General features: G+C 52.1%; 3 protein-coding genes across 5 annotated transcripts; all 3 read right to left on the bottom strand.

Annotated features, from left to right (window-relative positions):
* Nucleotides 1-945: 945 nt before the first annotated feature.
* BST-2A (bone marrow stromal cell antigen 2A) lies at nucleotides 946-3676 on the bottom strand. Of its 2 annotated transcripts, XM_027969178.2 has the most exons (5): nucleotides 3371-3676; nucleotides 2333-2387; nucleotides 2017-2077; nucleotides 1638-1756; nucleotides 946-1267 (listed from the first exon to the last, which is right to left on the bottom strand). In XM_027969178.2, exons 1-4 carry the CDS (start codon nucleotides 3623-3625, stop codon nucleotides 1657-1659), a joined length of 471 nt encoding a protein of 156 aa, XP_027824979.1. In that variant the 5' UTR covers nucleotides 3626-3676; the 3' UTR covers nucleotides 946-1267; nucleotides 1638-1656.
* Nucleotides 3677-6495: 2819 nt separating this feature from the next.
* On the bottom strand, nucleotides 6496-14199 carry BST-2B (bone marrow stromal cell antigen 2B). Of its 2 annotated transcripts, XM_012177568.5 has the most exons (5): nucleotides 13870-14199; nucleotides 13041-13095; nucleotides 12711-12762; nucleotides 12312-12454; nucleotides 6496-12086 (listed from the first exon to the last, which is right to left on the bottom strand). In XM_012177568.5, the coding sequence occupies exons 1-4, from the start codon at nucleotides 14164-14166 to the stop codon at nucleotides 12331-12333; spliced, it is 528 nt and encodes a 175-aa protein (XP_012032958.2). In that variant the 5' UTR covers nucleotides 14167-14199; the 3' UTR covers nucleotides 6496-12086; nucleotides 12312-12330. The 2 variants fall into 2 exon arrangements, with proteins under 2 accessions (XP_012032958.2, NP_001171522.1); NM_001178051.1 differs by lacking the exon at nucleotides 6496-12086 and having other exon boundaries at nucleotides 12331-12454; nucleotides 13870-14166.
* A 3720-nt stretch (nucleotides 14200-17919) lies between these two features.
* LOC101111628 (bone marrow stromal antigen 2-like) lies at nucleotides 17920-23686 on the bottom strand. The gene is made up of 4 exons (XM_060416218.1): nucleotides 23288-23686; nucleotides 22185-22239; nucleotides 21849-21907; nucleotides 17920-21588 (listed from the first exon to the last, which is right to left on the bottom strand). The coding sequence occupies exons 1-3, from the start codon at nucleotides 23633-23635 to the stop codon at nucleotides 21867-21869; spliced, it is 444 nt and encodes a 147-aa protein (XP_060272201.1). The 5' UTR covers nucleotides 23636-23686; the 3' UTR covers nucleotides 17920-21588; nucleotides 21849-21866.
* Nucleotides 23687-25815: the final 2129 nt, after the last annotated feature.

Below are 25815 nucleotides of genomic sequence, written 5' to 3'. Positions count from 1 at the left end.
ACTTTGAGCCCCTCCCACGTTTTTCTTTCTTTCTTTCTCTTTTGGTAGTGCCATGTGGCTTGCAGGATCTCAGTTCTCCAATCAGGGATTGAATCTGGCCACGGCAGGGAAATCCTGGAATCCTAACTGCTAAGCTACCAGGGAACTCCCCATACCTAACCTTCAAGTTTGAGAAGCAGAGAGGCTCTCTGGGGGAGGGGCTCTCTAGGAGAGCTGGGTACGGCAGGGTGAATAAGAGTTTGGGGACGGAGGTGGCGGGGGCAATGTGACACACGTCTGTCCCGTGTCTGCACATCTAGGTTTAAGTCCCAGCCCTGCACTTTCTGCTGGAAGGGACTGGGAATCAGGACAAAGTGTTCCTCATCACAGCCACAGTTTCCTCACGGAACCACTGGATCAGAAGATCCAGCCAGGAGATAAGAGCAGAAAACTGCAGGCAGGGAGCACTGATGAGGATGTAGGTCCCTGATGGCTCAGCTGGTAAAGAATCCGCCTGTAATGCAGGAGACCCTGGTTCAATTCCTGCGTCGGGAAGATCCCCTGGAGAAGAGACAGGCTACCCACTCCAGTATTCTTGGGCTTCCCTTGTGGCTCAGGTGGTAAAGAATCTGCCTGCAATGCCGGAGACCTGGTTTGGAACCTTGGGTTTGGAAGATCTTCTGGAGAAGGGAAACACTACCCACTCCAGTATTCTGGCCTGGAGAATTCCAGGGACTATAGGAGTCACAAAGAGTTGGACATGACTGAGCGACTTTCTCTCTCACTTTCAGAGAAGAGGGCTGGGGGAGGGGCAGTGGGGTGATGCCTGCCAGCACCCCAGAAATCCCAGGGAACATTCTAGAGCATGGAGGCTGAATTTGGATGTCCATGGGTGTCCACCCTTGCCCAACATGGCAGGTCCCAGTTGCTTGGGGGTGACATGATAACACTCCAAAAACTTGAGAGTACAATTTTTCCCCGCAAAGGGGTGTTTACTTTTTGGAGCCAAATGACACCAGAAGAAAGTGAGTTTCTAGAAACCATGTCAGCAAGAAGCAGGTGCCCCAAGCCTCACCCCTGAGCCTTCCCCAACTCTAGGGCAGACTTGGGCCAACTCCCCTACTTCACGCAAGACATCCCTCCAAAGCTGGCCCATCTTGGACCCCCTAGGTTACCCCATCCCCCCACCCCCCACAACCGCGTTGCCATGTGGTCCCCTCAGAACTGGCCGAGTCAGGAGCCTCACACAGGGAAGCAGAGAGGGAGCCAGACCAGTCCAGGTTGTGGCCTAAAAAACATCAAAATAGGGACTCAGGTACTTCCCTGGCTGGTAAAGCCTTTGCACTTCCAATGCAGGGATCCCTGGTCTGGGAATTAAGATTCCGCACGTCATGCAGAGCGACCAAAAACCAAAAATTAAAATAAATAAAAAAATTTTAAAAAAGAAACAAAAAACAGAGGCGGACAGAACACAGGCCCCACCCCAAGCCCCGCCCCTCACAGGGCCTCCCTCCTCACTGAGTGCTCCCTCCCTTTCCAAGATCCTTCTCCGCGTCCAGCCCTCCGCCCCACAGACAGGCCACCTCCCCAGACCCTGACCCAGCCCAGCTCCCCGGCCCCTCCGAGCTTTCTTCTCCCAGGAGCTGCCCGATCCTTACCTGCCGGCTTTCTGGGATCTCATGTCAGCGGAGCGTTGAGGACTAAGACCGCGATCACAACGAATAGGAAGCTCGAGCAGCTGGACGCGTTGTTTTTGGAGGAGTTCTCATTCTGTCTTCTGGAGTAGAGATCAGGGCACTCAGGCAGCTGCCGGGCGCTAGGGCCGCTCTAGGCTTCTCCGCTAAGAATCTGCACTCCTTCCCGACAAATCGCTGGGGAGCAGAGTGAGCAGTGCCCCCCGCCCCCAGTGGCTGTGTGACAGATGGGACAAGGCTGGGACTTAAACTTGGTCGCCTGAGCATCGAGGTTCCCCCCCGCCCCAGCCTAGGGGGTCAGGAGTTGGGTGAAAGGGGCGTGCCCCGGGGGGTCCTCTCAGACCTTAGTCGCTCCACATCGGCCAACGCATCCTTCAGAGTTTGGTTCAAAATCTTCAACTCTCCTGGTTGAGGGGTGGGGTACAGGATCAGGGGCAGGTCGGCTCGGTGACCTCACCCACTCGCCGGACTCCAACCCAGGACGTGACTTTTCATGTCCTCATCAAGCCCCTGCTGAGAAACCTGGAGAACCCCCCCCTTCTCCCCAGCTCCACCCCTCCCTGTCTCGGACCCCAGCCCTGGGACCCTCCCTCCTTACTTCTTTCAACACCTGACCCCCACCGCCCCCCACTGCGGAACCCTGGCTGTGTTTTTCTCACCCTGAAACTTTGCCACCTGGGCCTGCTCCTTCTTCAGAGACTCCCTCAGGGTCACCTGGGTCAGAGAGGAGGGTCAGAACATGGACTCCTGTCCCTGGGCGCTGGACGCCACCCTAGGCCCTGGAATCAGAGGAGCTCAAATCCACACCCCATTCATTTCCCTGCCAACCCTCTCCCTGCAACTCAGCCTCCCACCGTGAAGAAAGGGCACAGCCTCCCACCCTCCCCTGGCCACCCATAACAGTGTGATCCTCAAAGTGGGAGTTTTGAGGCCTCCACCCCGCGAGAGAATTTGGAGGTTTCCTGTGCCCTAGATGAAGTTTCCAGATCCACTGGGGGTATTGCATAAAAAAATTTTTTTTAATATTTATTTGAAAAAAATGTTTTATTTGGTTGGGCTGAGTATTAGTTGCAACATGCTGACCCCCACCTGGGGGGTCATTAACATGCAACATGCTAATTTTGCATTTTGTTGCATCTTTAATTGCTGCAAGGGATGTAGGTCCATGACCAGGGATCACACCTGTGTCCCCTGCATTGGGGGCACAAAGTCACTGGATCACCAGGGAAGTCGCTAAATAACATTAAGAGGTCCTCCTAAAACCAGAAAATGGGGCAGAGTGCGGGTAGGGGAAGATTTCAGAGCCCAACTTAGATGTCCCTGAGAGTCTCTAGGTCCTCCATGTTAGAACAGAAGTGAAAATTTCAAATGCTCTCAGGATGCAGTGGAAGGAGCTGGGGAGGTCCTCTTCCCAGTCCCTAGAGAGGATTTCTGCTCCCCAAGATTGGCCCAAGGGGAGTTTCTAGGTCCCCCCATTCAAGTGCCAGAGTTTAGAGAGCTTTCATACCCTACCGGGATACTGGCACCCATAATGGGAGTTTTAAGGCTCCCCAGAGCAGCACCTCAGGGAGAGTGAAAGGTCCCCAAAGCCTAGTGGAGACATCCAGGGGGCAGTCTCAAGGTCCCTCTGATTCTCCACAAAGACCCTGGGAGAGCCTCTCAAGTACCCGGCCTGTCTAGGGGGTGCAGTGGCTTACCACAGAACGGTTGCAGGTGGCAGCTTCGGCTTCCTTCTCACGTGAGGCCTGGTCTAGCTGGCGCTGCAGGTGTTGGCTGAGCTCCTGACACTCCTTCTGTGCTTGGAGGCCGTCCACGCAGGCCTTGCTGTTGGCCCTGACAGCGAAGTAGATGAGGGGCACAAGCAGCCCCACCACCGCCAGGAGCAGCAGGAGCCCCAGCCACAGCGGTAGCTTGCAGCGAGTCAGCATAGATCCTTCCAATTTGTCCATCATGGGTACTGGGCTGCAGTGATTAAAAAGTGGGTACCATAAGGGAACTGCCCTTAGGGAAATTCCAACACGAGTTATATATAGGAGGTCCCTGGCACCACTATGGGCTAGGACTGCCCCCTGATTAGCATAATAGCGGTGCTGATCAGTGAGGAGCTCCAGGAGGAGCCTCTGACTTGCAGATACTTGCAGATACCCAGAGGGCAGCCAGGCTTTCGGTTTAGGTTTCTAGGTTTCAGTTTCCTTTTTCCTTTTCCCTGAGAGAAAAAGATGAGTTGCTTTTGCCACATTCTGGCCTTGGGGCTTTCTGGGTTGGATGCTGGCCAGTTCGATCCTGTGAGAGGGGAGTGGGGCTCCTGGGACACCCCATGTCAGGTCCTTGCCCTTCTCCTACATGTTTCTGAGCGTGACCATCGCAGTTACTGAGCAGCCGGTGCACGCCAGCTCTGTGTTCATCTCTACCACAAGCGGAAGAGGCAGAGGGCATTTTTGGGGCTGCAAGTCCCCAGCTGGGAGAAATGAAACCTGAGACACGAGTGGTGACTGGAGGCATGATTGTGTCTGACTGAGGAGACCGGGTGTAGAATTCAGGGATCTCCTGGTAACCTTGAGGGGTACACTTAGCGTCTCTGTCCCCTGCCGAGCGGACTAGGAGGCATGGAGGGTGTCAGAGGACCGACCAGAGCCTGCAGGGAGGGGAGAGAAGAGCTGGACCTCCCAACACTACTCAGACTGCAGTGGTCCTACATGGCCACCAGGGGACGCACCAGACAACAGACAGCCACCCAGGCCCCTGTCCTGGCTCCAGGCAGGAACTTGCTCTCTCTGCCAGCATCTGTCTCTACCACCTCCGCACTCCACATAAACCCTCTGAACTGTAACTGACCATGACCCTAAGCGGCCTTCCCAGGGCAGAGTCCTCCCCCATATCTTCTGTTTTAGCTGCTTTATGAAGTATGGAGAGAGTAGTATCTAATACCCGTTCCTGAGGTGTTTTCACAGGTGTGAAAATGCCACCCCCTCCCCGCTGCCCAAGCCACTCACACCAGATGGAAGATGTTAACCACATGAGGGTCACGACATGTACCCCCAGACCTACTGGGGGAAAAGGATGATAGTGTTAACCCCTGTGACCTCACCATCAGTCACTCAGAGAATCGTCCCCTCCCCTGGGTCCACTCGCCCCTCCCCTGGGCCTTGAGAATGCTTTTCAGAAACCTCTGGAGGGGTCAGGATTCTCTGGGGGCATAAGCGACTTGCCTCCTTGCAGGGCCCTGCAATGAACCTTTCTCTGCTACAAACTCCACAATTTCTGTGTATCTGTCTTCACTGTGTGTCAGGGACACGGATCTCAGTTAACGGAAGCTCGGTTTCCTCGTCTGCAACGTGGGGACATCACAGGAGCGGCCTCGTCAGGAGGGGCAATGAGGAGTTCTGAGTAAAGCGCTTTGCATCCAGGAGGCACTCAGTGCTGGTGTGGCTGGGCGTGTGACTCAGGGCAGACGGACTGGGGGGAAATGTGGAAGTCAGACCCAGGAGTGAGGAGTACATTTTGAGGAAAGAAGATCAGGTCCATTTGTGACACTCAGAACTCAAAGGACCTGGGTGGAGGGTGTCTAGGGAGAGACCTCCAAAGGGGCTGGGACCCTGGACTGACATTCCAGGGAACTCAGGCTGCACTGATCTCCCTTCCAAAGGATCAAGGGAACCAGATCTTCCTACTGGAGACTGGCCTGATTACACACTTCCTGTTGCAGGAAGTGACTTCTAGAAGGCAGCTGTGCACTTGTCCAGCGGCTTCTTTCAGCACAGCCTGACCACTACCCAGATTCTGTTGGCTCAGCCATTTGCAGGGTTTGCGGTCAGCTGGAACAGAGGCTACGTGGGGCCAAAGCCAGGGATCCTGGTGTTCAGGATGACACCCCTCTGCCTGGTTACGATGCTCACAGCAAAGACTTGCTTCCAACAACTCAAGAGCTGACTCTACATGTGGATGTCACCAGACAGTCTATCTGAAATCAGATTATGTTCTTTGCCCCTAAAGATGGAGAAGCTCTATACAGTGAGCAAAAATAAGACCTGGAGCTGACTGTGGCTGAGATCATGACTCCTTCTGGCCAAATTCAGGCTTAAATTAAAGGAAGTAGGGGAAAACCGCTAGACCATTCAGGTATGACCTAAATCCAATCCCTTACAGTGGAGGTGTCTGATACAGTCAAAGGATTGGATCTGGTAGACAGAGCTCCTGAAGAACTATGGAGGGAGGTTTATAACACCACACAGGGCTCAGTGACCAAAATCGTTCCAAAGCCAAAAAAGTACCTGAAGGCAAAGTGGCTGTCTGTGCTTAGTGACACAGTCGTGTCCAACTCTTTGCCACCCCATGGACTGTAGCCCACCAGGCTGCTCTGTCCATGGGGATTCTCCAGGCAAGAATACTAGAGTGGGTTGCTGCCGGGGTCCAGCCCCGGTGGATCTAGGGTAATTCGAAGCGGGGATGGCGTGGTGAGGAAAAACTTACTTATGTAGAAATGTAAAAGAGAGATTAGGAAAGAATAGTGTAGTGGGAAATTTAGTGGAGAAAAGAGGCTGAATAACTTGGTTTACGCGGAAAACTAATAAAGTTCCAAGACAAGGAACTTGCGCCGTCTACATTAGGCCACCGGCGCCCAGTTGAATAGCGGAGGGTGTCCCACCTTAGGCTCCCTCTCGCGTGGATCCTAAAAGCCAGGGCAAGTAAGTAGACTTGGAGAGCCTCCATGCCCCAGATGGGAATTCAGCCTGAAAAGGAGGTGGGAGAGGGAGAAAGAGAGAGAGAGAGAGACTCGACCCACGGGGAGCCAGATTTCCAAGAAACCAGTTCGAGAAGCTGGTTAGAAAAACTGGTCCATCCTTTATTGTTCGAAAAGCTTTTTATACTTTTTGGTTGTATATAGAGATCAATGGATAATACAAAATTATATGGTGTCAGCAGCCCTGACTCTTATCGAGACCAGGCTTTCTCTCTGCATACCTAGTTGTAGACATAAGTCTTAGGTGATTTACATCATCTTCGGCCAGAAGGTCGATTAACATTTTATGGCCCTTTTCTGATAAGGGTAATAGTGTTGTTCTTCCCAAAGTCTGGTGCCACTCTCTGAAAGCACTAAATAAAGTTACATTCTTACATAGCAAGGATACAACAATTTATAACAAGAAAAAAAGAGTACAGTGGTTTATAACAAAGAGAAAATTCATTAACTCAAAAGTCTAGTATTGCTAACATCAAAACTACTATATTCCTATTTCTGCATCCCGATTACATTGATTAATATCCTCCCAGGTGCCTGAAAGATAAAGGATATGGAGGCCTGGCAGCAAACATTAACTCAACAAACTCTTCACCAAACTAATTCTTAACTCTAAAAGGCTCTATATCTTTAAGATGTTTTAAGCTTCGTGCCTGTCATGGTTGGGGGCTGTAAACAATCCACAAGGTGTAAAGTCCAGGCAGACCTGTCAGATAAGTTAGAAAGCCATCAAAGGGGTTTAAACCGAGACATTCTTTTTATATACAGGAGACTGTTAACTGGAGCTCTGAATGGACTCTTTCCAGAGAAAAGGTGGTAATGTCGGAAGAGTATAGTATAGCAGACAGAAAACGGACAGATTTTGGTTTCGCAATAAAGGCTGAGACAGAGGACCCCTCGAGACCTGACTCGCCTTGCCCATCAGGTCTCTCCCCATGACCTTGTCATGGGTGGGATCTCCTGTGCTGGCTCCCGGCAGGTTGCCATGCCCTCCTCCAGGGGATCTTTACAACCCAGGGATCTAACCCAGGCCTCCTGCATTGCAGGCGGATTTTTACTGTCTGAGCCACCAGGGTTGTCTGATGAGGCCTCACAAACAGTTGAGGAAAGAAGAAAAGTGAAAGGCAAGGGAGAAGGGAAAGATAAACCCAACGGAAGGCAGAGTTTCAGAGAACAGCAAGGAGACATAAGAAGGCCTTTTTCAAGGAACAATGCAAAGAAATAGAGAAAAACAGTAGAATGGGAAAGACTAGAGAGTTCTTCCAAAAAATTGGAGATATCATGGGAACATGTCATGAGAAGACGAGCGCAATAAAAGGACAGATGCAGTGAGGAGCAAGGAGAAACAGAAATAATTAAGAAAAGGTGGCAAGAATACACAGAAACACTATATAAGAAAGGTCTTTGTGACCTAGATAGCCATAATGCTGCGGTCACTCACTAGAGCCAAAACATCCTGGAGTGTGAAGTTAAGTGGGCCTTAGGAAGCATTGCTATAAACAAAGCTAGTGGAGGTGATGGAGTTCCAGCTGAGCTATTTCAAATCCTAAAAGATGAAGCTGTGAAAGTGCTGCTCTCAAGATGTCAGCAGATTTGGAAAACTCAGATCCGGAAGAGGTCAGTTTTCACTCCAATCTCAAGGAAGGCAATGCCAAAGAATGTTCAAACTACCATTTAATTGTGTTCATTTCACACGCTAGCAAGGTTTGCTCAAAATCCTTCAGGCTAGGCTTTAGCAGTTCATGAACCAAGAACATCCATTGTCTGAGGTGGGTTTCAAAAAGGCAGAGGAACCAGAGGTCAAATTGCCAACATTTTTGGATTGTGAAGAAAGCAAGGGCGTTCCAGAAAAAAATTTGCTTTTGCTTCATTGACTCTGCTAAAGGCTTTGACTGTGTGGATCACAGAAAACTGTGGAACATTCTGAAAGAGATGAGAGTGCCCGACCACCTTATCTGTCTCCTGAGTAACCCATATACGGGTCACAGAGCAAATTTAGAATTGGACCTGGAACAACTGACTGGCTCCAAATTGAGAAAGGAGTGAGACATGGCTTTATATTGTCACGCTGCGCATTTAACTTTTTGCAGAGTACAACATGTGAAATGCTGGCCCGGATGAATGGCAAGCTGGAATCAAGACTGCCAAGAGAAAAATCAACAACTGCAGACATGCAGAGGACACCACTCTAATGCAGAAAGGGGAGATGAACTAAAGAGCCTCTTGATGAAGTGAAAAAGGAGAATGAAACACCTGGCTTGAAATACAGCAAGCAACAAACTACAATCAAGGCATCTGGTCCCGTCACTTCATGGAAAATAAAATCAGAAAAAGCAGAAACTGTGACAGATTTTATTTTCTTGGTTTCCAAAGTCACTGGGGATGGGTACTACAGCCATGAAATGAAACGGCACGTGCTCCTTGGAAGAAAAGCTCTGACAAACCTAGACAGGATATTAAAAAGCAGACACATCACGTTTCCAACAGAGTTCCATGTATTTACTGCTATGGTCTCTCAGTAGTCATGTGTGGATGGGAGAGTTGGACCACAAAGAAGGTTGAGCGCTGCAGAATCAATGCTTTCCTACTGAGGTGCCGGAGAAGACTCTTGAGAGATCTTTGGACAGCAGGGAGATCAAACCAGTCAATCCTAGAGGAAACCAACCCTGAATATTCATTGAAAGGACTGATGCTGAAGCTCCAATACTTTGGCCACCTGATGGGAAGAGCCAACTCACTGGAAAAGACCCTGATGCTGAGAAGGACTGAAGGCAAGAGAAGACGGCAGCAGAGGATGAGTTGGTTTGATAGAGTCACCGACCCAGTGGACATGAATTTGAGCAAACTCTGGGAGATAGTGGAAGACAGAGGAGCCTGCAAGCTGCATTCCATGGGGTTGCAAAGCGAGGGACTCCACCGAGTGACTCCACAAGGACAATTTCCTCACCCCACCCACAACTCCATTAAAGCCACGCAGCAGCCAAATGACCCAGGAATCGGGAATGGCCTTGCTGTGCAGACTGACATAGAGCCTGTGTGTCCCCTGACGAGGGCCTCCCCCACCCCCTCCGGCCCCTGGGCTGGACTCCAGGTGCAAAGACAGGGCCCATGGCAAAACCCGTATCAGACTCTTCTGGGCTGACCTGTGAACTTTAGGGTCAGCTCAGGACCGTGATTTCAGATAGGGGTCAAGATTGCATGTGCTCAGCCCTGCCTCCCTGCCAGACCTGGGCAAGTGATTTCAGCCTAGCCTTAGTTTCCATTGCTATAAAATGGGCATGAACATAATAGAACTTTGGTGCTTCCCCACATTCTGCAACCAAAGCTAGTGCTGTAGTCACCTCGTTCTAGTCTCAGCCCTGCAAAAAGGAAGTTTGTGAGTTTTCCCTCTAAGATTTCAATGGGAAAAAGTAATGCATATTCTTCCAAATTTATGCTTTAAAAAAAATGTGTATAGATATAATTGTCTGTGCCAGGTCTTAGTCGTGGTAGGCTCAATCCTTGTTGTGACACATGGAACCTTATCTGTTGCCTGTGGGATCTAGTTTCCTGATCAGGGCCAAATCAGGCCCCCCTGCAGTGGGGGAGTGGAGTCTTACCCACTGGATCCCTGGGAAAGTCCCAATCTATCTTTTTTTTTTTTCTTCTGTTTTTTGGCTGTGCCTTGCAGAATGTGGGATGTTAGTTCCCTGACAACAGATCTAACCCATGTTCCTTTGCAGTTTAAGTGAGGTGCCTTAACCACCAGACCACCAGGGAAGTCCCAACCTTTGTTATTTTTTAAAGACTCCCTTTATTTTGGTTTGCACACACCCAGCAAAGATAGTCCAGAAACACTGCATAGACGCATTTTCCATTTCCCCCACTGTGCTCATCTTTCATCTTAAGGTGCATGTGTTGGAACGTATGAACCAGTGCTGACTGATAACAGGGCTAACTGAAGCCCATGCATTATCCCATCTCCTCAGTTTCCCCCTCTGCCCTTTTTCTGCCCCTGGATCCTCACAGGACCCTGAGTCCTGATGCCTCTGTGGCTCCCCTGGGTCAGGCAGCTTCTCAGGCTTTCCTGGTGGTGATGACCTTGGGAGCTGAGAGTCAGGTGATCTGCAGGGTGGTCCTCGGGCGGGATTGGCCTGGTGTTGTTCTCGTGGCTGGACTGGGCTTTGGCGAGAAGGACAGGAGAGGGCAAGTGCCTTTCTCACGACACACGTGTGTCCAGGACACGGGCCAGAGGCCTGACTCACCCTGTGATCTGGGTCATGCGGCCCTGGCTGAGGTGGTGTCCGTCAGGCGTCTCCACCATAAAGCCGCCTCCTTCCTCTCTTCCACCTGTGCCTTCTGGAAAGAGGTGACGATTTACAGCCCACACCAAAGCCATGGGACCCGCACGCCATCCTCGTGAGGGCCAGATATCTGTGTACGTTATTTGATATTCCTCCGTCTGGGAGATTTTTCTCCTCTCTTTCGTTTCTTGCTTTGGTCAGTCATGTGTTCATATCCCTGTGAACTCATGGATATTTATTTTACACATGATGATATTTATTTTGTCACTCAAATAGTTCCCGCTTTGGCTCTTTGTTATTTTCCACAAGCTTCCTTCCACTAAAGCATTTGGGAGCATTCTTTGTAGTCACGCAGAAACCATATGCTTATAAGGGGCTCTGTTAAGGAAGGCCACCATCAAACTCCATTTTAGGAGCAGGGAGCACACACAGGGAGAGCTTTCTTTCCTTTTAATTGGTCATCTCTCCCAGTGATGGGATATTAGTTTCTAGACCAGGGACTGAACCCAGGCCTTGGGAGCCTGGAATCCTAACCACTAAGTCATCAGAGAACTCTTCGAGGACTTCATTTTGAGAAGCAGGGGAATCTCTGGGGAGGGGCTGCCAGGGCTGGGTACTGTAGGATGAATAGGAGCTTGGGGGATGGAGGTGGCAGGGCCAGGTGACACAGATCTGCCCAAGTCTGCTCATCCAAGTGTGAGTCCAGCCCTGCACTTTCTTCCGGAAGGGACTGGGAGCCAGGACAGAGTGTCCCTCGTCTCAGCCTTGGTTTCCTGGTGGAACCAGTGTCATCCGAAGATGAAGCGGTAATGAGATGAGAGAAGCCAGGAGATGAGAGGAGAAAACTGCAGGCAGGGAGCCCGGACGAGGGTCCTTCGATGCTGCCAGCGGAGAAGAGGGCTGGGGATGCAGGGGGACGGTGCCTGCTGGAACCCCAGCGGTACTGAGGAACATTCTAGAGCACGGAAGGCTGGCTGTGGACGTCAGTGGACGTCCACCTTTGTCTGCAGGGCAGGCCTCAGATGCCTTGGGAGGTGCCCCAGGAACGCTCCAAACACTCGAGAGTCCAGTTTTCCCCCCAAACGGAATGCTTCCATTTCAAGTCCAAAGACCCAAGAAGAAAGTGACTTTCTCAGAGCAGTGTCAGCAAGATGGATGTGCCACAACCCGACTCGCGTGCCATCCCTGGCTCTAGGCGGCCTTGGGCCAGGGCTGCTACTGCCCACTCTTTCAGAACTGCCCTGCCCTGAGCCCGTTAGGCTACCCCATCCTCCCTCCGACGGTGTTGCCATGTGGTCGTGTTGGGACTGGCCAGGACCTGTTGGGAATGGCCAGGACCGGAAGCCTCAAACCGGGTATTGGAGCTGGAGTCGGCCCAGTCCTGGCTGTGGCCTAAAAGACATCACAAGAGGGAGTCAGAGACAGAGGGATCCTGGCTCCGCCCCAACCCCACCAGACTCTAGGGCCCTTCCCAACTCACTCAACCCTCCCTCCGCCTCCAGATTCCACTCCCCGGTGCCCAGACCTTCGCAGGCAGGCCACCTCCCCAGACCCGGATCCAGCCCCAGCTCCCGGCCCCTCCGAGCTTTCTTCTCCCTCTAGACGCCCCCTTCGTACCTGCCGGCCTTCTGGGACCTCATTTCTTCAGACACTTGCGGGTGATGGACACAACCCGAGTCGTCACCACACCCCCGAAAAAGGAGAGGAACACGTCGAACAAGCTGGAGGCGTAATCCTTAGCTGAGTCTTCACTCTTTCTTCTGGAATAGAAATCGGGGCACTCAGGCTGCGGCTTCCTGGGCTCCACGAGATCTGCGCTGTGCCTTTAAGAATCTCCACTCCTCCCCCAAGTCGCTGGTCAGGAGAGTGAGCAGCGGCCACCCCAGGGTTGTGTGACAGATGGGACGAGGCTGGGGCTTAAACTTAGTCCCCTAACATCGGGGTTTTTCTGAGCCGAGGGGACTCGGGAGTCGAGGGGTGGAGTGAAAGGGGAGTGTCCGGGGCGTGGTCTCGCACCTTAATTTCTCGGAAAGGTCATCCACTTGTTGGTTCAAGTTCGCCAACTCTCCTGTTTGAGGGATGGGGCACAGATTCAGGGGCCTCGTCCACACAGTGATCTCGCTAAAGCACCTGGCACCCAGCCGGGACATCACGTGACTTAGCGCGGTGTTCATTCATCCCCAGCTGGGAAACCCGGCTCCCGGCTCCCCCACCCCAAATGGAATCTGGCCCCCCTTCCTCTCCCCTGATCACAACCCTGGTACCCTCCCTCCGGGCTCTCAACACCTGGCCTGTCGCTGCCCCCCCTAGCCCCTCGGCGGAACCCTGGTCATCTGCTTTTCTCACCCTGAAGCTCCTCCACTCGTGCCTGATCCTTCTTCAGAGCGTCCTTCAGGGTCACCTGGGTCAGAGGGGAGGGTCAGAACCTGGACTCCGGAGCCTGGGTGCTGGACCCCTCCCTGAGCCCTGGGGTCAGAGGCACTCAGATGCACACACCCTTCATTTCCCAACCAGCCCTCCTCCTGCTCCTCAGTCTTCTACCTTGAAGAATGGGCACAACTTCCCACCTTCCCCGGGACCCCCTTAAGAGTGTGATCCTCTAAATGGGAGTTTTGAAGGCCTCCCAGAAGAAAATGTGGAGGTTCCCCATGCCCAGACTCTAGGAGAAGTTTCTAAGTGCCCTGGGCTATAGCCCAATAAGGTTAAGAGTTCCTTCTATAACCAGAAACAAGGGGCTGGGTTTGGGAAGTGAGAGTGATGATTTCAAAGCCTAAGTTAGATGTCCATGAGAGTTTCAAGGTCTTCCATTTTAGAACATAAGTGAAAATTTCAAAGGTTCTCAGGATGCAGTGCAAAGAGCTGAGGAGGTCCTGTTACCAGCCTCTAGAGATGATTTCTGCTCCCCAATATTGGCCCAAGGGGCATTTCTAGGTCTCCCCATTCAAGCGCCAGAGTTTAGAGATCCTTCATACCCTAAAGGGATACTGACGCACAGAATTGGAGTTATAAGGCTCCCCGCCCCCCAACATACATCAGCACCCCGCAGACACTTTGGAGGTTCCCAATCCCAGGTGTTGACAAAAAGGACACAGTTTCCAGGTCTATCTTGATCTCCACCAAGACCCTGGGAGAGACCTCCAAGTCTGGGGCTCTCTCGAGGGGCTCAATGGCTTACCACCGTCTGTTTGCACGTGGCAGCTTCGGCTTCCTTCTCGTGTAAGACTTCCTGGGGCTGGTTTAGCTGGCGCTGCAGGTGTCGGTTGAGCTCCTGACACTCCTTCTGTGCTTGGAGGCCGTCCACGCAGGCCTTGCTGTTGGCCCTGACGGCGAAGTAGATGAGGGGCACAAGCAGCGCCCCCGCCGCCAGGAGCAGCAGGAGCCCCAGCCACAGCGGCAGCTTGCGGCCACACAGCGCTGACTCCCTCGAGTCCTCTTCTTCGTCTATGGGCATCAGGAACTCACTCATGTCCATCTCGGTCTCTATGGGCACTGGTCTGCAGTGAATAGAAGTAGCGCCAAATTCAACTGCTGGAACCTGTATGGGCTAGGACTGCCCCCTGATTAGCATAATAGCGGCGGCGGCCAATGAGAAGCTCCAGGAGGCCTGGAGTGACTTGGAGACTCTTGAAGGGAGCCTGTGCAGCCAGGGGAAGCCCAGGCTTTCGGGTTCGGTTTCGGTTTCGGTTTCCTTATTCTGGGAAGAAAACGGGCGGGTTACTTTGGCCAAATTCTGGCCTTGGACTTTCTGTGTTGTCTGCTGGCCAGTACAATCCTGTGAGAGGGGAGTGGGGCTCCTGGGACACCCCATGTCAGGTCCTTGCCCTTCTCCTACATGTTTCTGAGCGTGACCATCGCAGTTACTGAGCAGCCGGTGCACGCCAGCTCTGTGTTCGTCTGTATCACAAAGGGAAGAGGCAGAGGGCTCTTTTGGGGGCCCAAGTCCCCAGCTGGGAGAAATGAAAGCTGAGGCGTGAGTGGTGACCGGGGCGGTGTTGTTTCTGACTGTGGCGACTGGGTTTAGAATTCAGGGATCTCCTGGTGACCTTGAGGGGTTCACTTAGCGCCTCTGTAACCCGAGCGGACCATCGGGAGGGTGTCAGAGGACCGACCAGAGCCTGCAGGGAGGGGAGAAGCGCTGGACCTCCCAACACTACTCAGACTGCAGTGGTCCTACATGGCCACCAGGGGACGCACCAGACAACCGACAGCCACCCAGGCCCCTGTCCTGGCTCCAGGCAGGAACTTGCCCTTTCTGCCAGCATCTCTCTACCACCACGGGACTCCACATAAACCCTCTGAACTGTAACTGAACATGACCCTAAGCGGCCTTCCAGGGCAGACTCCTCCCCCATATCTTCCGTTTTAGCTCCTTTATGAAGTATGGAGATAGTATCTAATACCCGTTCCTGAGGTGTTTTCACAGGTGTGAAAATGCCACCCCCTTTCCCGCTACCCAAGCCACACTCACCAGATGGAAGATGTTAACCACATGAGGATCACGACATGTACCCCCAGACCTACTGGGGGAAAAGGATTGATAGTGTTAACCCCTGTGACCTCACCATCTGTCACTCAGAGAATCGTCCCCTCCCCTGGATCCACTCCCCCCTCCCCTGGGCCTTGAGAATGCTTTTCAGAAACCTCTGGAGGGGTCAGGATTCTCTGGGGGCATAAGCGACTTGCCTCCTTGCAGGGCCCTGCAATGAACCTTTCTCTGCTACAAACTCCACAATCTGTGTATCTGTCTTCACTGTGCGTCAGGGACATGGACCTCAGTTAACGGAAGCTCGGTTTCCTCGACTGCAACTTGGGACCATCACAGGAGCGGCCTTGTCAGGAGGGGCAATGAGGAGTTCTGAGTAAAGCACTTTGCATCCAGGAGGCACTCAGTGCCCACGTGGCTGGGCGTGTGACTCAGGGCAGATGGACTGGGGGGAAATGTGGAAATCAGGCTCAGGAGTGAGGAGCACATTTTGAGGAAAGAAGATCAGATCCATTTGGGACACTCAGAACCCCAAGGACCTGGGTGGAGGGTGTCTAGGGAGAGACCTCCAAAGGGGCTGGGACCCTGGACTGACATTCCAGGGAACTCAGGCTGCACTGATCTCCCTTCCAAAGGATCAAGGGATCCAGATCATCCTACGGGGGACTGGCCTGTCTGACATTTCCTGTTGCAGGAAGTGACTTCTAGAAAGCAGCTGTGCACTTGTCCAGTGGCTTCTTTCAGCACAGCCCGACCACTACCCAGATTCTGTTGGCTCAGCCATTTGCAGGGTTTGCGGTCAGCTGGAACAGAGGCTACGTGGGGCCAAAGCCAGGGATCCTGGTGTTCAGGATGACACCCCTCTGCCTAGTTACGCTGCTCACAGCAAAGGCCTGCTTCCAACAACTGAAGAGCTGACTCTACACGTGGACGTCACCAGATAGTCTATCTGAAATCAGATTATGTTCTTTGCCCCTAAAGATGGAGAAGCTCTATACAGTGAGCAAAAATAAGACCTGGAGCTGACTGTGGCTGAGATCATGACTCCTTCTGGCCAAATTCAGGCTTAAGTTAAAGGAAGTAGTGGGAAACCACTAGGCCATTCAGATATGACCTAAATCCAATCCCTTACAGTATAGGTGACTGATACAGTCAAAGGATTGGATCTGGTAGACAGAGCGCCTGAAGAACTATGGAGGGAAGTTTATAACACCGCACAGGGCTCAGTGACCCAAAACGTCCCAAAGCCAAAAAAGTACCTGAAGGCAAAGTGGCTGTCTGTGCTTAGTGACTCAGTCGTGTCCAACTCTTTGCCACCCCATGGACTGTAGCCCACCAGGCTGCTCTGTCCATGGGGATTCTCCAGGCAAGAATACTGGAGTGGGTTGCCATGCCCTCCTCCAGGGGATCTTTACAACCCAGGGATCTAACCCAGGCCTCCTGCATTGCAGGCGGATTTTTACTGTCTGAGCCACCAGGGTTGTCTGATGAGGCCTCACAAACAGTTGAGGAAAGAAGAAAAGTGAAAGGCAAGGGAAAAGGGGAAGATAAACCCAACGGAAGGCAGAGTTTCAGAGAACAGCAAGGAGACATAAGAAGACCTCTTTCAAGGAACAATGCAAAGAAATAGAGAAAAACAGTAGAATGGGAAAGACTAGAGAGTTCTTCCAAAAAATTGGAGATATCATGGGAACATTTCACGAGAAGACAAGCGCAATAAAGGACAGATGCAGTGAGGAGCAAGGAGAAACAGAAATAATTAAGAAAAGGCGGCAAGAATACACAGAAACACTACATAAGAAAGGTCTTTGTGACCTAGATAGCCATAATGCTGCGGTCACTCACTAGAGCCAAAACATCCTGGAGTGTGAAGTTAAGTGGGCCTTAGGAAGCATTGCTATAAACAAAGCTAGTGGAGGTGATGGAGTTCCAGCTGAGCTATTTCAAATCCTAAAAGATGAAGCTGTGAAAGTGCTGCTCTTAAGATGTCAGCAGATTTGGAAAACTCAGATCCGGAAGAGGTCAGTTTTCACTCCAATCTCAAGAAAGGCAATGCCAAAGAATGTTCAAACTACCATTTAATTGTGTTCATTTCACAGGCTAGCAAGGTTTGCTCAAAATCCTTCAGGCTAGGCTTTAGCAGTACTCGAACCAAGAACATCCATTGTCTGAGGTGGGTTTCAAAATGGCAGAGGAACCAGAGGTCAAATTGCCAACATTTTTGGATTGTGAAGAAAGCAAAGGAGTTCCAGAAAAAAATCTACTTTTGCTTCATTGACTATGTTAAAGGCTTTGACTGTGTGGATCACAGAAAACTGTGGAACATTCTGAAGGAGATGAGAGTGCCCGACCACATTATCTGTCTCCTGAGAAACCCATATACGGGTCACAGAGCAAACTAAGAATTGGGATTGGAAAAACTGACTGGCTCCAATTTGAGAAAGGAGTGAAACATGGCTTTATATTGTCACCCTGCGTATTTCACTTTTTGCAGAGTACAACATGCGAAATGCTGGCCTGGATGAACGGCAAGCTGGAATCAAGACTGTCAAGAGAAAAATCAACAGCTTCAGATATGCAGAGGACACCACTTTAATCCAGAAAGGGGAGATGAACTAAAGAGCCTCTTGATGAAGTGAAAGAGGAGAATGAAAAACCTGGCTTGAAATACAGCAAGCAACAAACTACAATCAAGGCATCTGGTCCCGTCACTTCATGGAAAATAAAATCAGAAAAAGCAGAAACTGTGACAGATTTTATTTTCTTGGTTTCCAAAGTCACTGGGGATGGGTACTGTAGCCATGAAATTAAACGGCACATGCTCCTTGGAAGAAAAGCTCTGACAAACCTAGACAGGATATTAAAAAGCAGACACATCACGTTTCCAACAGAGTTCCATGTATTTACCGCTATGGTCTTTTCAGTAGTCATGTGTGGATGGGAGAGTTGGACCATAAAGAAGGTTGAGCGCTGCAGAATCAATGCTTTCCTACTGAGGTGCCGGAGAAGACTCTTGGGAGATCTTTGGACAGCAAGGAGATCAAACCAGTCAATCCTAGAGGAAACCAACCCTGAATATTCACTGGAAGGACTGATGCTGAAGCTCCAATACTTTGGCCACCTGATGGGAAGAGCCAACTCACTGGAAAAGACCCTGATGCTGAGAAGGACTGAAGGCAAGGGGAGAAGACGGCAGCAGAGGATGAGTTGGTTTGATAGCGTTACCGACTCAGTGGACATGAATTTGAGCAAACTCTGGGAGATAGTGGAAGACAGAGGAGCCTGGCATTCTGCATTCCATGGGGTTGCAAAGCGAGGGACACCACCGAGTGACTGCACAAGGACAATTTCCTCTCCCCATCCCCCAACTCCATTAAAGCCACTCAGCAGACAAATGACCCAGGAATCGGGGATGGCCTTGCTGGGCAGACTGACGTGCCTGTGTGGCCCCTGACGAGGGCCTCTCCCCCAGGCTGGACTCCAGCTGCAAAGACAGGGCCCGTGGCAAAACCCATATCGGAGCTCCACTGGGCTGACTTGTGAACTTTAGGGTCAGCTCAAGACCATGATTTCAGGTAGGGGTCAAGATTGCATGTGCTCAGCCCTGCCTCCCTGCCAGACCTGGGCAAGTGATTTCAGCCTAGCCTTAGTTTCCATCGCTGTAAAATGGGCATGAACATAATAGAAGTTTGGTGCCTCCCCACATTCTGCAACAAAGCTAGTGCTGTAGTCACCTCGTTCTAGTCTCAGCCCTGCAAACAGGAAGTTTGTGAGTTATCCCTCTAAGATTTCAATTGGAAAACATAATGCATATTCTTCTGAATTTATGCTTTAAAAAAATATGTATATATATAATTGTCTGTGCCAGGTCTTATTCGTGGTAGGCTGAGTCTTTGTTGTGACACATGGAACCTTATCTATTGCCTGTGAGCTCTAGTTTCCTGATCAGGGCCAAATCAGGCCCCTCTGCAGTGGGGAGTGCAGTCTTACCCACTGGATCCCTAGGAAAGTCCCAATCTATCTTTTTTTTCTTGTGTATTTTGGCTGTGCCTTGCAGAATGTGGGATGTTAGTTCCATGACAACAGATCTAACCCATGTTCCTTTGCAGTTTAAGTGAGGTGCCTTAACCACCAGACCAGCAGGGAAGTCCCAACATTTGTTATTTTTTAAAGACTCCCTTTATTTTGGTTTGCACACACCCAGCAAAGATAGTCCAGAAACACTGCATAGACGCATTTTCCATTTCCCCCACTGTGCTCATCTTTCATCTTAAGGTGCATGTGTTGGAACGTATGAACCAGTGCTGACTGATAACAGGGCTAACTGAAGCCCATGCATTATCCCATCTCCTCAGTTTCCCCCTCTGCCCTTTTTCTGCCCCTGGATCCTCACAGGACCCTGAGTCCTGATGCCTCTGTGGCTCCCCTGGGTCAGGCAGCTTCTCAGGCTTTCCTGGTGGTGATGACCTTGGGAGCTGAGAGTCAGGTGATCTGCAGGGTGGTCCTCGGGCGGGATTGGCCTGGTGTTGTTCTCGTGGCTGGACTGGGCTTTGGCGAGAAGGACAGGAGAGGGCAAGTGCCTTTCTCACGACACACGTGTGTCCAGGACACGGGCCAGAGGCCTGACTCACCCTGTGATCTGGGTCATGCGGCCCTGGCTGAGGTGGTGTCCGTCAGGCGTCTCCACCATAAAGCCGCCTCCTTCCTCTCTTCCACCTGTGCCTTCTGGAAAGAGGTGACGATTTACAGCCCACACCAAAGCCATGGGACCCGCACGCCATCCTCGTGAGGGCCAGATATCTGTGTATGTTATTTGATATTCCTCCGCCTGGGAGACTTTTCTCCTCTCTTTCGTTTCTTGCTTTGGTCAGTCATGTGTTCATATTCCTGTGAACTCATGGATATTTATTTTACACGTGGTGATATTTATTTTGTCACTCAAACAGTTCCCACTTTGGCTCTTTGTTATTTTCCACAAGCTTCCTTCCACTAAAGCATTTGGGAGCATTCTTTGTAGTCACGTAGAAACCGTATGCTTATAAGGGGCTCTGTTAAGGAAGGCCACCATCAAACTCCATTTTAGGAGCAGGGAGCACACACAGGGAGAGCTTTCTTTCCTTTTTATTGGTCATCTCTCCCGGTGATGGGATATTAGTTTCTAGACCTGGGACTGAACCCAGGCCTTGGGAGCCTGAATCCAAACCACTAAGTCATCAGAGAACTCTTCGAGGACTTCATTTTGAGAAGCAGGGGAATCTCTGGGGAGGGGCTGCCAGGGCTGGGTACTGTAGGATGAATAGGAGCTTGGGGGATGGAGGTGGCAAGGCCAGGTGACACAGATCTGCCGCGAGTCTGCTCATCCAAGTGTGAGTCCAGCCCTGCACTTTCTTCCGGAAGGGACTGGGAGCCAGGACAGAGTGTCCCTCGTCTCAGCCTTGGTTTCCTCGTGGAACCAGTGTCATCTGAAGATGAAGCGGTAATGAGATGAGAGAAGCCAGGAGATGAGAGGAGAAAACTGCAGGCAGGGAGCCCGGACGAGGGTCCTTCGATGCTGCCAGCGGAGAAGAGGGCTGGGGATGCAGGGGGACGGTGCCTGCTGGAACCCCAGCGGTACTGAGGAACATTCTAGAGCACGGAAGGCTGGCTGTGGACGTCAGTGGACGTCCACCTTTGTCTGCAGGGCAGGCCTCAGATACTTTGAAAGGTGCCCCAGTAACGCTCCAAACACTCGAGAGTCCAGTTTCCCCCCAAAAGGGATGTTTCCATTTCAAGTCCAAAGACCCAAGAGGAAACTGACTTTCTTAGTGCACCCTCAGTAAGATGGATGTGCCGCAACCCGACTCGCGTGCCATCCCTGGCTCTAGGCGGCCTTGGGTCAGCCCTGCTACTGCCCACTCTTTCAGCACTGCCCTGTCTTGGGCCCCTTAGGGTACCCCGTCCTCCCTACCAACGCGTTGCCATGTGGTCGTGTTGGGACTGGCCAGGACCGGAAGCCTCAAAGGGGGAATCGGAGCTGGAGTTGGCCCAGTCCTGGTTGTGGCCTAAAAGACATCACAATAGGGAGTCAGAGGCAGACGAATCCCGGGCTCTGCCCCCAGCCGCACCAGACTCTAGGGCCCCTCCCAACTCACTGAGCCCTCCCTGTCTCCAGATTCTACTCCTCGGTGCCCAGACCCCTGTCCTGCAGGCAGGCCACCTCCCCAGACCCTGACCCAGCCCTAGCTCCCAGCCCCTCCGAGCTTTCTTCTTCCTCGAGACGCCCCCTTCGTACCTGTCGGCTTTCTGGGACCTCATTTCTTCAGACACTTGCAGCTGATGCACACAACCGGGGTCGTCACCACACCGCAAGAAACGAGGAACAGGCCGAAGAAGCTAGAGGCGTAATCCTCCGCTGAGTCCTCACTCTTTCTTCTGGAATAGAAATCAGGGAACTCAGGCTGCGGCTTCCTGGGCTCCAGGAGATCTGCGCTTTGCCCTTAAGAATCTCCACTCCTCCCCGACCAAGTCGCTGGGCAGGAGAGTGAGCAGCGGCCACCCCAGGGTTGTGTGACAGATGGGACGAGGCTGGGGCTTAAACTTAGTCCCCTGAGCATCGGGGGTTTTTCTGAGCCGAGGGGACTCTGGAGTCGAGGGGTGGAGTGAAAGGGGCGTCCCGGGGTGTGGTCTCGCACCTTAATTTCTTGGAAAGGTCATCTAGTTGTTGGTTCAACTCTCCTGGTTGCCAACTCTCCTGTTTGAGGGATGGGGCACAGATTCAGGGGCCTCGTCCACACAGTGATCTCGCTAAAGCACCTGACACCCAGCCGGGACATCTCCTGACTTAGCGCGGTGTTCATTCATCCCCAGCTGGGAAACCCAGCTCCCGGCTCCCCCACCCCAAATGGAATCTGGCCCCCCTTCCTCTCCCCTGATCACAACCCTGGTACCCTCCCTCCAGGCTCTCAACACCTGGCCTGTCGCTGCCCCCCCAGCCCCTCGGCGGAACCCTGGTCATCTGCTTTTCTCACCCTGAAGCTCCTCCACTCGTGCCTGATCCTTCTTCAGAGAGTCCCTCAGGGTCGCCTGGGTCAGAGGGGAGGGTCAGAACCTGGACTCCTGAGCCTGGGTGCTGGACCCCTCCCTGAGCCCTGGGGTCAGAGGCACTCAGATGCATACACCCTTCATTTCCCAGCCAGCCCTCCTCCTGACCCTCAGACTTCTACCTTGAAGAATGGGCACAACCTCCCACCTTCCCCGGGACCCCTGTAAGAGTGTGATCCTCTAAATGGGAGTTTTGAAGGCTCCCCAGAAGAGAATGTGGAGGTTCCCCATGCCCAGACTCTAGGAGAAGTTTCCAGATCCCCTGGGCTGTAGCCCAATAAGGTTAAGAGTTCCTTCTATAACCAGAAACAAGAGGCTGGGTTTGGGAAGTGAGAGTGATGATTTCAAAACCCAAGTTAGATGTCCACAATAGTTTCAAGGTCCTCCATATTAGAACATACATGAAAATTTCAAGGGCTCTCAGGATACAGCGGAAAGAGCTGGGGAGGACCTGTTCCCAGCCTCTAGAGGGGATTTCTGCTCCCCAAGATTTGCCCAAGTGGTGTTTCTAGATCCCCCCATTTAAGCACCAGAGTTTAAGGATCCTTCATACCCTAAACGGACACTGACGCCTGTAAATGTGAGCTTTAAAGCTCTCCCCCAACATACACCAGCACCCCGGAGAGAGTTTGCTGCTGCTGCTGCTGCTAAGTTCCTTCAGTCGTGTCTGACTCCATGCGACCCCATAGACGGCAGCCCGCCAGGCTCCCCTGTCCCTGGGATTCTCCAAGCAAGAGTACTGAAGTGGGTTGCCATTTCCTTCTCCAGTGCATAAAAGTGAAAAGTGAAAGTGAAGTCGCTCAGGTGTGCCCGACTCTTAGCGACCCCATGGACTGCAGCCTACCAGGCTCCTCCGTCCATGGGGTTTTCCAGGCAAGACAACTGGAGTGGGGTGCCAGAGAGAGTTTGCAAGTTCCCAAACCTTGGTGGTGATAAAAAGGACACAGTTTCCAGGTCTATCTTGATCTCCACAAGACCCTGGGAGAGACCTCCAAGTCCGGGGCTCTCTCGAGGGGCTGCAATGGCTTACCACAGTCGGTTTGCACGTGGCAGCTTCGGCTTCCTTCTCCTGTAAGACTTCCTGGGGCTGGTTTAGCTGGCGCTGCAGGTGGTTGAGCTCCTGACACTCCTTCTGTGCTTGGAGGCCGTCCACGCAGGCCTTGCTGTTGGCCCTGACAGCGAAGTAGATGAGGTGCACAAGCAGCCCCCCCGCCGCCAGGAGCAGCAGGAGCCCCAGCCAGAGCGGCAGCTTGCGGCCACACAGCACTGACCCACTCTCGTCTATTTCTTTGTCTGTGGGCATCATGGATTCACTCATGTCCTTTTCTTTGGTGGGCATCATGAACTCACTCATGTCCATCTCGGTGTCCGTGGGCATGGTTGTGCAGTCAATAGAAGTAGCGCCAAATTCAACTGCTGGAACCTGTATGGGCTAGGACTGCCCCCTGATTAGCATAATAGCGGTGGCGACCAATGAGAAGCTCCAGGAGGAGCCTCCGACTTGGCGATGCTTGAATGGAGCCTGTGCAGGCAGAGGGCAGGCAGGCTTTCAGTTTAGGCTTCAGTCTCCTTTTTCCTTTTCCCGGAAAAAATGGTGGGTTGCTTTTGCCACATTCTGGCCTTGGGGCTTTCTTGGTTGCATGCTGGCCAGTTCGATCCTGTGAGAGGGGAGTGGGGCTCCTGGGACACCCCATGTCAGGTCCTTGCCCTTCTCCTACATGTTTCTGAGCGTGACCATCGCAGTTACTGAGCAGCCGGTGCACGCCAGCTCTGTGTTTGTCTGTATCACAAAGGGAAGAGGCAGAGGGCTTTTTTTTGGCCGCAAGTCCCCAGTTGCGAGAAATGAAGGCTGAGGCGTGAGTGGTGATTGGGGCGGTGTTGTGTCTGACTGAGAAGACTGGGTTTAGACTTCAGGGATCTCCAGACCTTGCTGGGGTTCACTTAGTGTCTCTGTCCCCTGCCGAGCGGACCTTAGGAGGCATATAGGGTGTCAGAGGACAGACCAGAGCCTGCAGGGAGGGGAGAGAAGCGCTGGACCTCCCAACACTACTCAGACTGCAGTGGTCCTACATGGCCACCAGGGGACGCACCAGACAACAGACAGCCACCCAGGCCCCTGTCCTGGCTCCAGGCAGGAACTTGCCCTTTCTGCCAGCGTCTGTCTCTACCACCCCCGGACTCCACAATAAACCCTCTGAAGTGTAACTGAACATGACCCTAAGCGGCCTTCCCAGGGCAGACTCCTCCCCCATATCTTCTGTTTTAGCTCCTTTATGAAGTATGGAGATAGTAGTATCTAATACCCCTTCCTGAGGTGTTTTTTTACAGATGAAAACGCCCATGCCCTATGGGGTGTCCCAGGGAACCCCACTCCCCTCTCACAGGATCTTCCTGGCCAGCATCCAACCCAGAAATGCCTAAGGCCAGAAAGATGGATGATGTTAATCCCTGTGATAAGCACCCTTTGACCTCCTCATCAGCCACTCAGAGAATTGTGAAGAAGCTGATACCAAAATCTGTGCCCAACGTCCCCTCACCCTTCTGGGAGTTCAGGAGTTTTTTGTGGGTCCTGAGCCACCAGCTTCCTTGGATGGCCCTGGAATAAAACTTTCCCTATTCCAAATTCCAAAGTGTCCCTGTGATGGGTCTCACCATGCATTGAGCACATGGACCTGTGCTAAGGAAACCTCATTTTTTCCAAGTGTAAAGAGGGGCCAGAACAAGAGCGGCCTCGTCAGGAGGGGCCGGTGAGGAGTTCTGAGCAAAGTGCTTTGGCCTCCAGTTGTTGTTCAGTCTCTCAGCTGTGTTCAACTCTGTGACCCCATTGTCAACTACAAATTGGCACTTACCAGAGGCACTGTCAACTAGTGAACAACAAAAGCATTTGCCATCCACCTCTGTGGACATGGAACCCCATGCTGTTACACCTGTTGGCCTTCAACAACCCCTGAGGATTCAGGGTGGAGGGAGGCGCTCTGTGCTCCAGGGAATCTGGTGGGCAGGTCTTTAGATAGCTGGATGTTTTTAGGAACTGATTTTATGATCTCAATCCCTGCATCGCCTCATAGCTGGAGAAACACTAAATCCCTTCATGGTGACATCAGATCCTCACGACTAACAAAAACCTTTCGTAAAATGAGTGTTTCATGGGGTTGAACTCCCCCTTCACCAAAACCTTGTATATTGACTTTCCCCCACTGCTGCTTTGGAGCAATCTCTCAGAGCTATCTGAGATGCTGCCTCCCAGGCTGCCGTCCTCATTTTGCCCCAAATTTAACTTAACTCGCAACTCTCAAGTTGTACATCTTTTTTGTTGTTGTTGTTAAGTCAACAGTTATGGCGACCGCGAAGGGACCCAGAGTAGACTTCCTCACTTCGACTGGACTCCACGAGGAACCGGAACTTTGGTACCAGCAGTGGCCCCTTGCACCCATCCGCCGCCTCAGGGAGTGCCGACAAATCTGGGTAAATTTCTCCTGGTTCTCGAATCTCCAATATTGATTGAGATTCTGAGTTTTATTTGGCAGTGGAACAGGTTACCTGCCCCCTCCCGGTAGG

The sequence above is a fragment of the Ovis aries genome, chromosome 5, assembly GCF_016772045.2.
Source record: "Ovis aries strain OAR_USU_Benz2616 breed Rambouillet chromosome 5, ARS-UI_Ramb_v3.0, whole genome shotgun sequence".
In the NCBI taxonomy this organism is placed as follows: Eukaryota; Metazoa; Chordata; class Mammalia; order Artiodactyla; family Bovidae; genus Ovis; species Ovis aries.
This window is presented reverse-complemented; position numbering and strand designations above follow the sequence as displayed.

What these genes read in the sequence shown, in the direction of transcription:
- BST-2A (XM_027969178.2), bottom strand. Translation starts at nt 3,625, where the DNA reads ATGATGGACAAATTGGAAGGATCTATGCTGACTCGCTGCAAGCTACCG. An exon ending in CCAGGTGGCAAAGTTTCAGG is followed by an intron (nt 2,078 to 2,332) that starts GTGAGAAAAACA and finishes CCCCTCAACCAG; the next exon opens with GAGAGTTGAAGATTTTGAAC. An exon ending in GCCGATGTGGAGCGACTAAG is followed by an intron (nt 1,757 to 2,016) that starts GTCTGAGAGGAC and finishes TCTCTACTCCAG; the next exon opens with AAGACAGAATGAGAACTCCT.
- BST-2B (XM_012177568.5), bottom strand. Translation starts at nt 14,166, where the DNA reads ATGGACATGAGTGAGTTCCTGATGCCCATAGACGAAGAAGAGGACTCG. An exon ending in CCACGTGCAAACAGACGGTG is followed by an intron (nt 13,096 to 13,869) that starts GTAAGCCATTGA and finishes CCTCTGACCCAG; the next exon opens with GTGACCCTGAAGGACGCTCT. An exon ending in ACGAGTGGAGGAGCTTCAGG is followed by an intron (nt 12,763 to 13,040) that starts GTGAGAAAAGCA and finishes TCCCTCAAACAG; the next exon opens with GAGAGTTGGCGAACTTGAAC.
- LOC101111628 (XM_060416218.1), bottom strand. Translation starts at nt 23,635, where the DNA reads ATGCCCACGGACACCGAGATGGACATGAGTGAGTTCATGATGCCCACC. An exon ending in CCACGTGCAAACCGACTGTG is followed by an intron (nt 22,240 to 23,287) that starts GTAAGCCATTGC and finishes CCTCTGACCCAG; the next exon opens with GCGACCCTGAGGGACTCTCT. An exon ending in ACGAGTGGAGGAGCTTCAGG is followed by an intron (nt 21,908 to 22,184) that starts GTGAGAAAAGCA and finishes TCCCTCAAACAG; the next exon opens with GAGAGTTGGCAACCAGGAGA.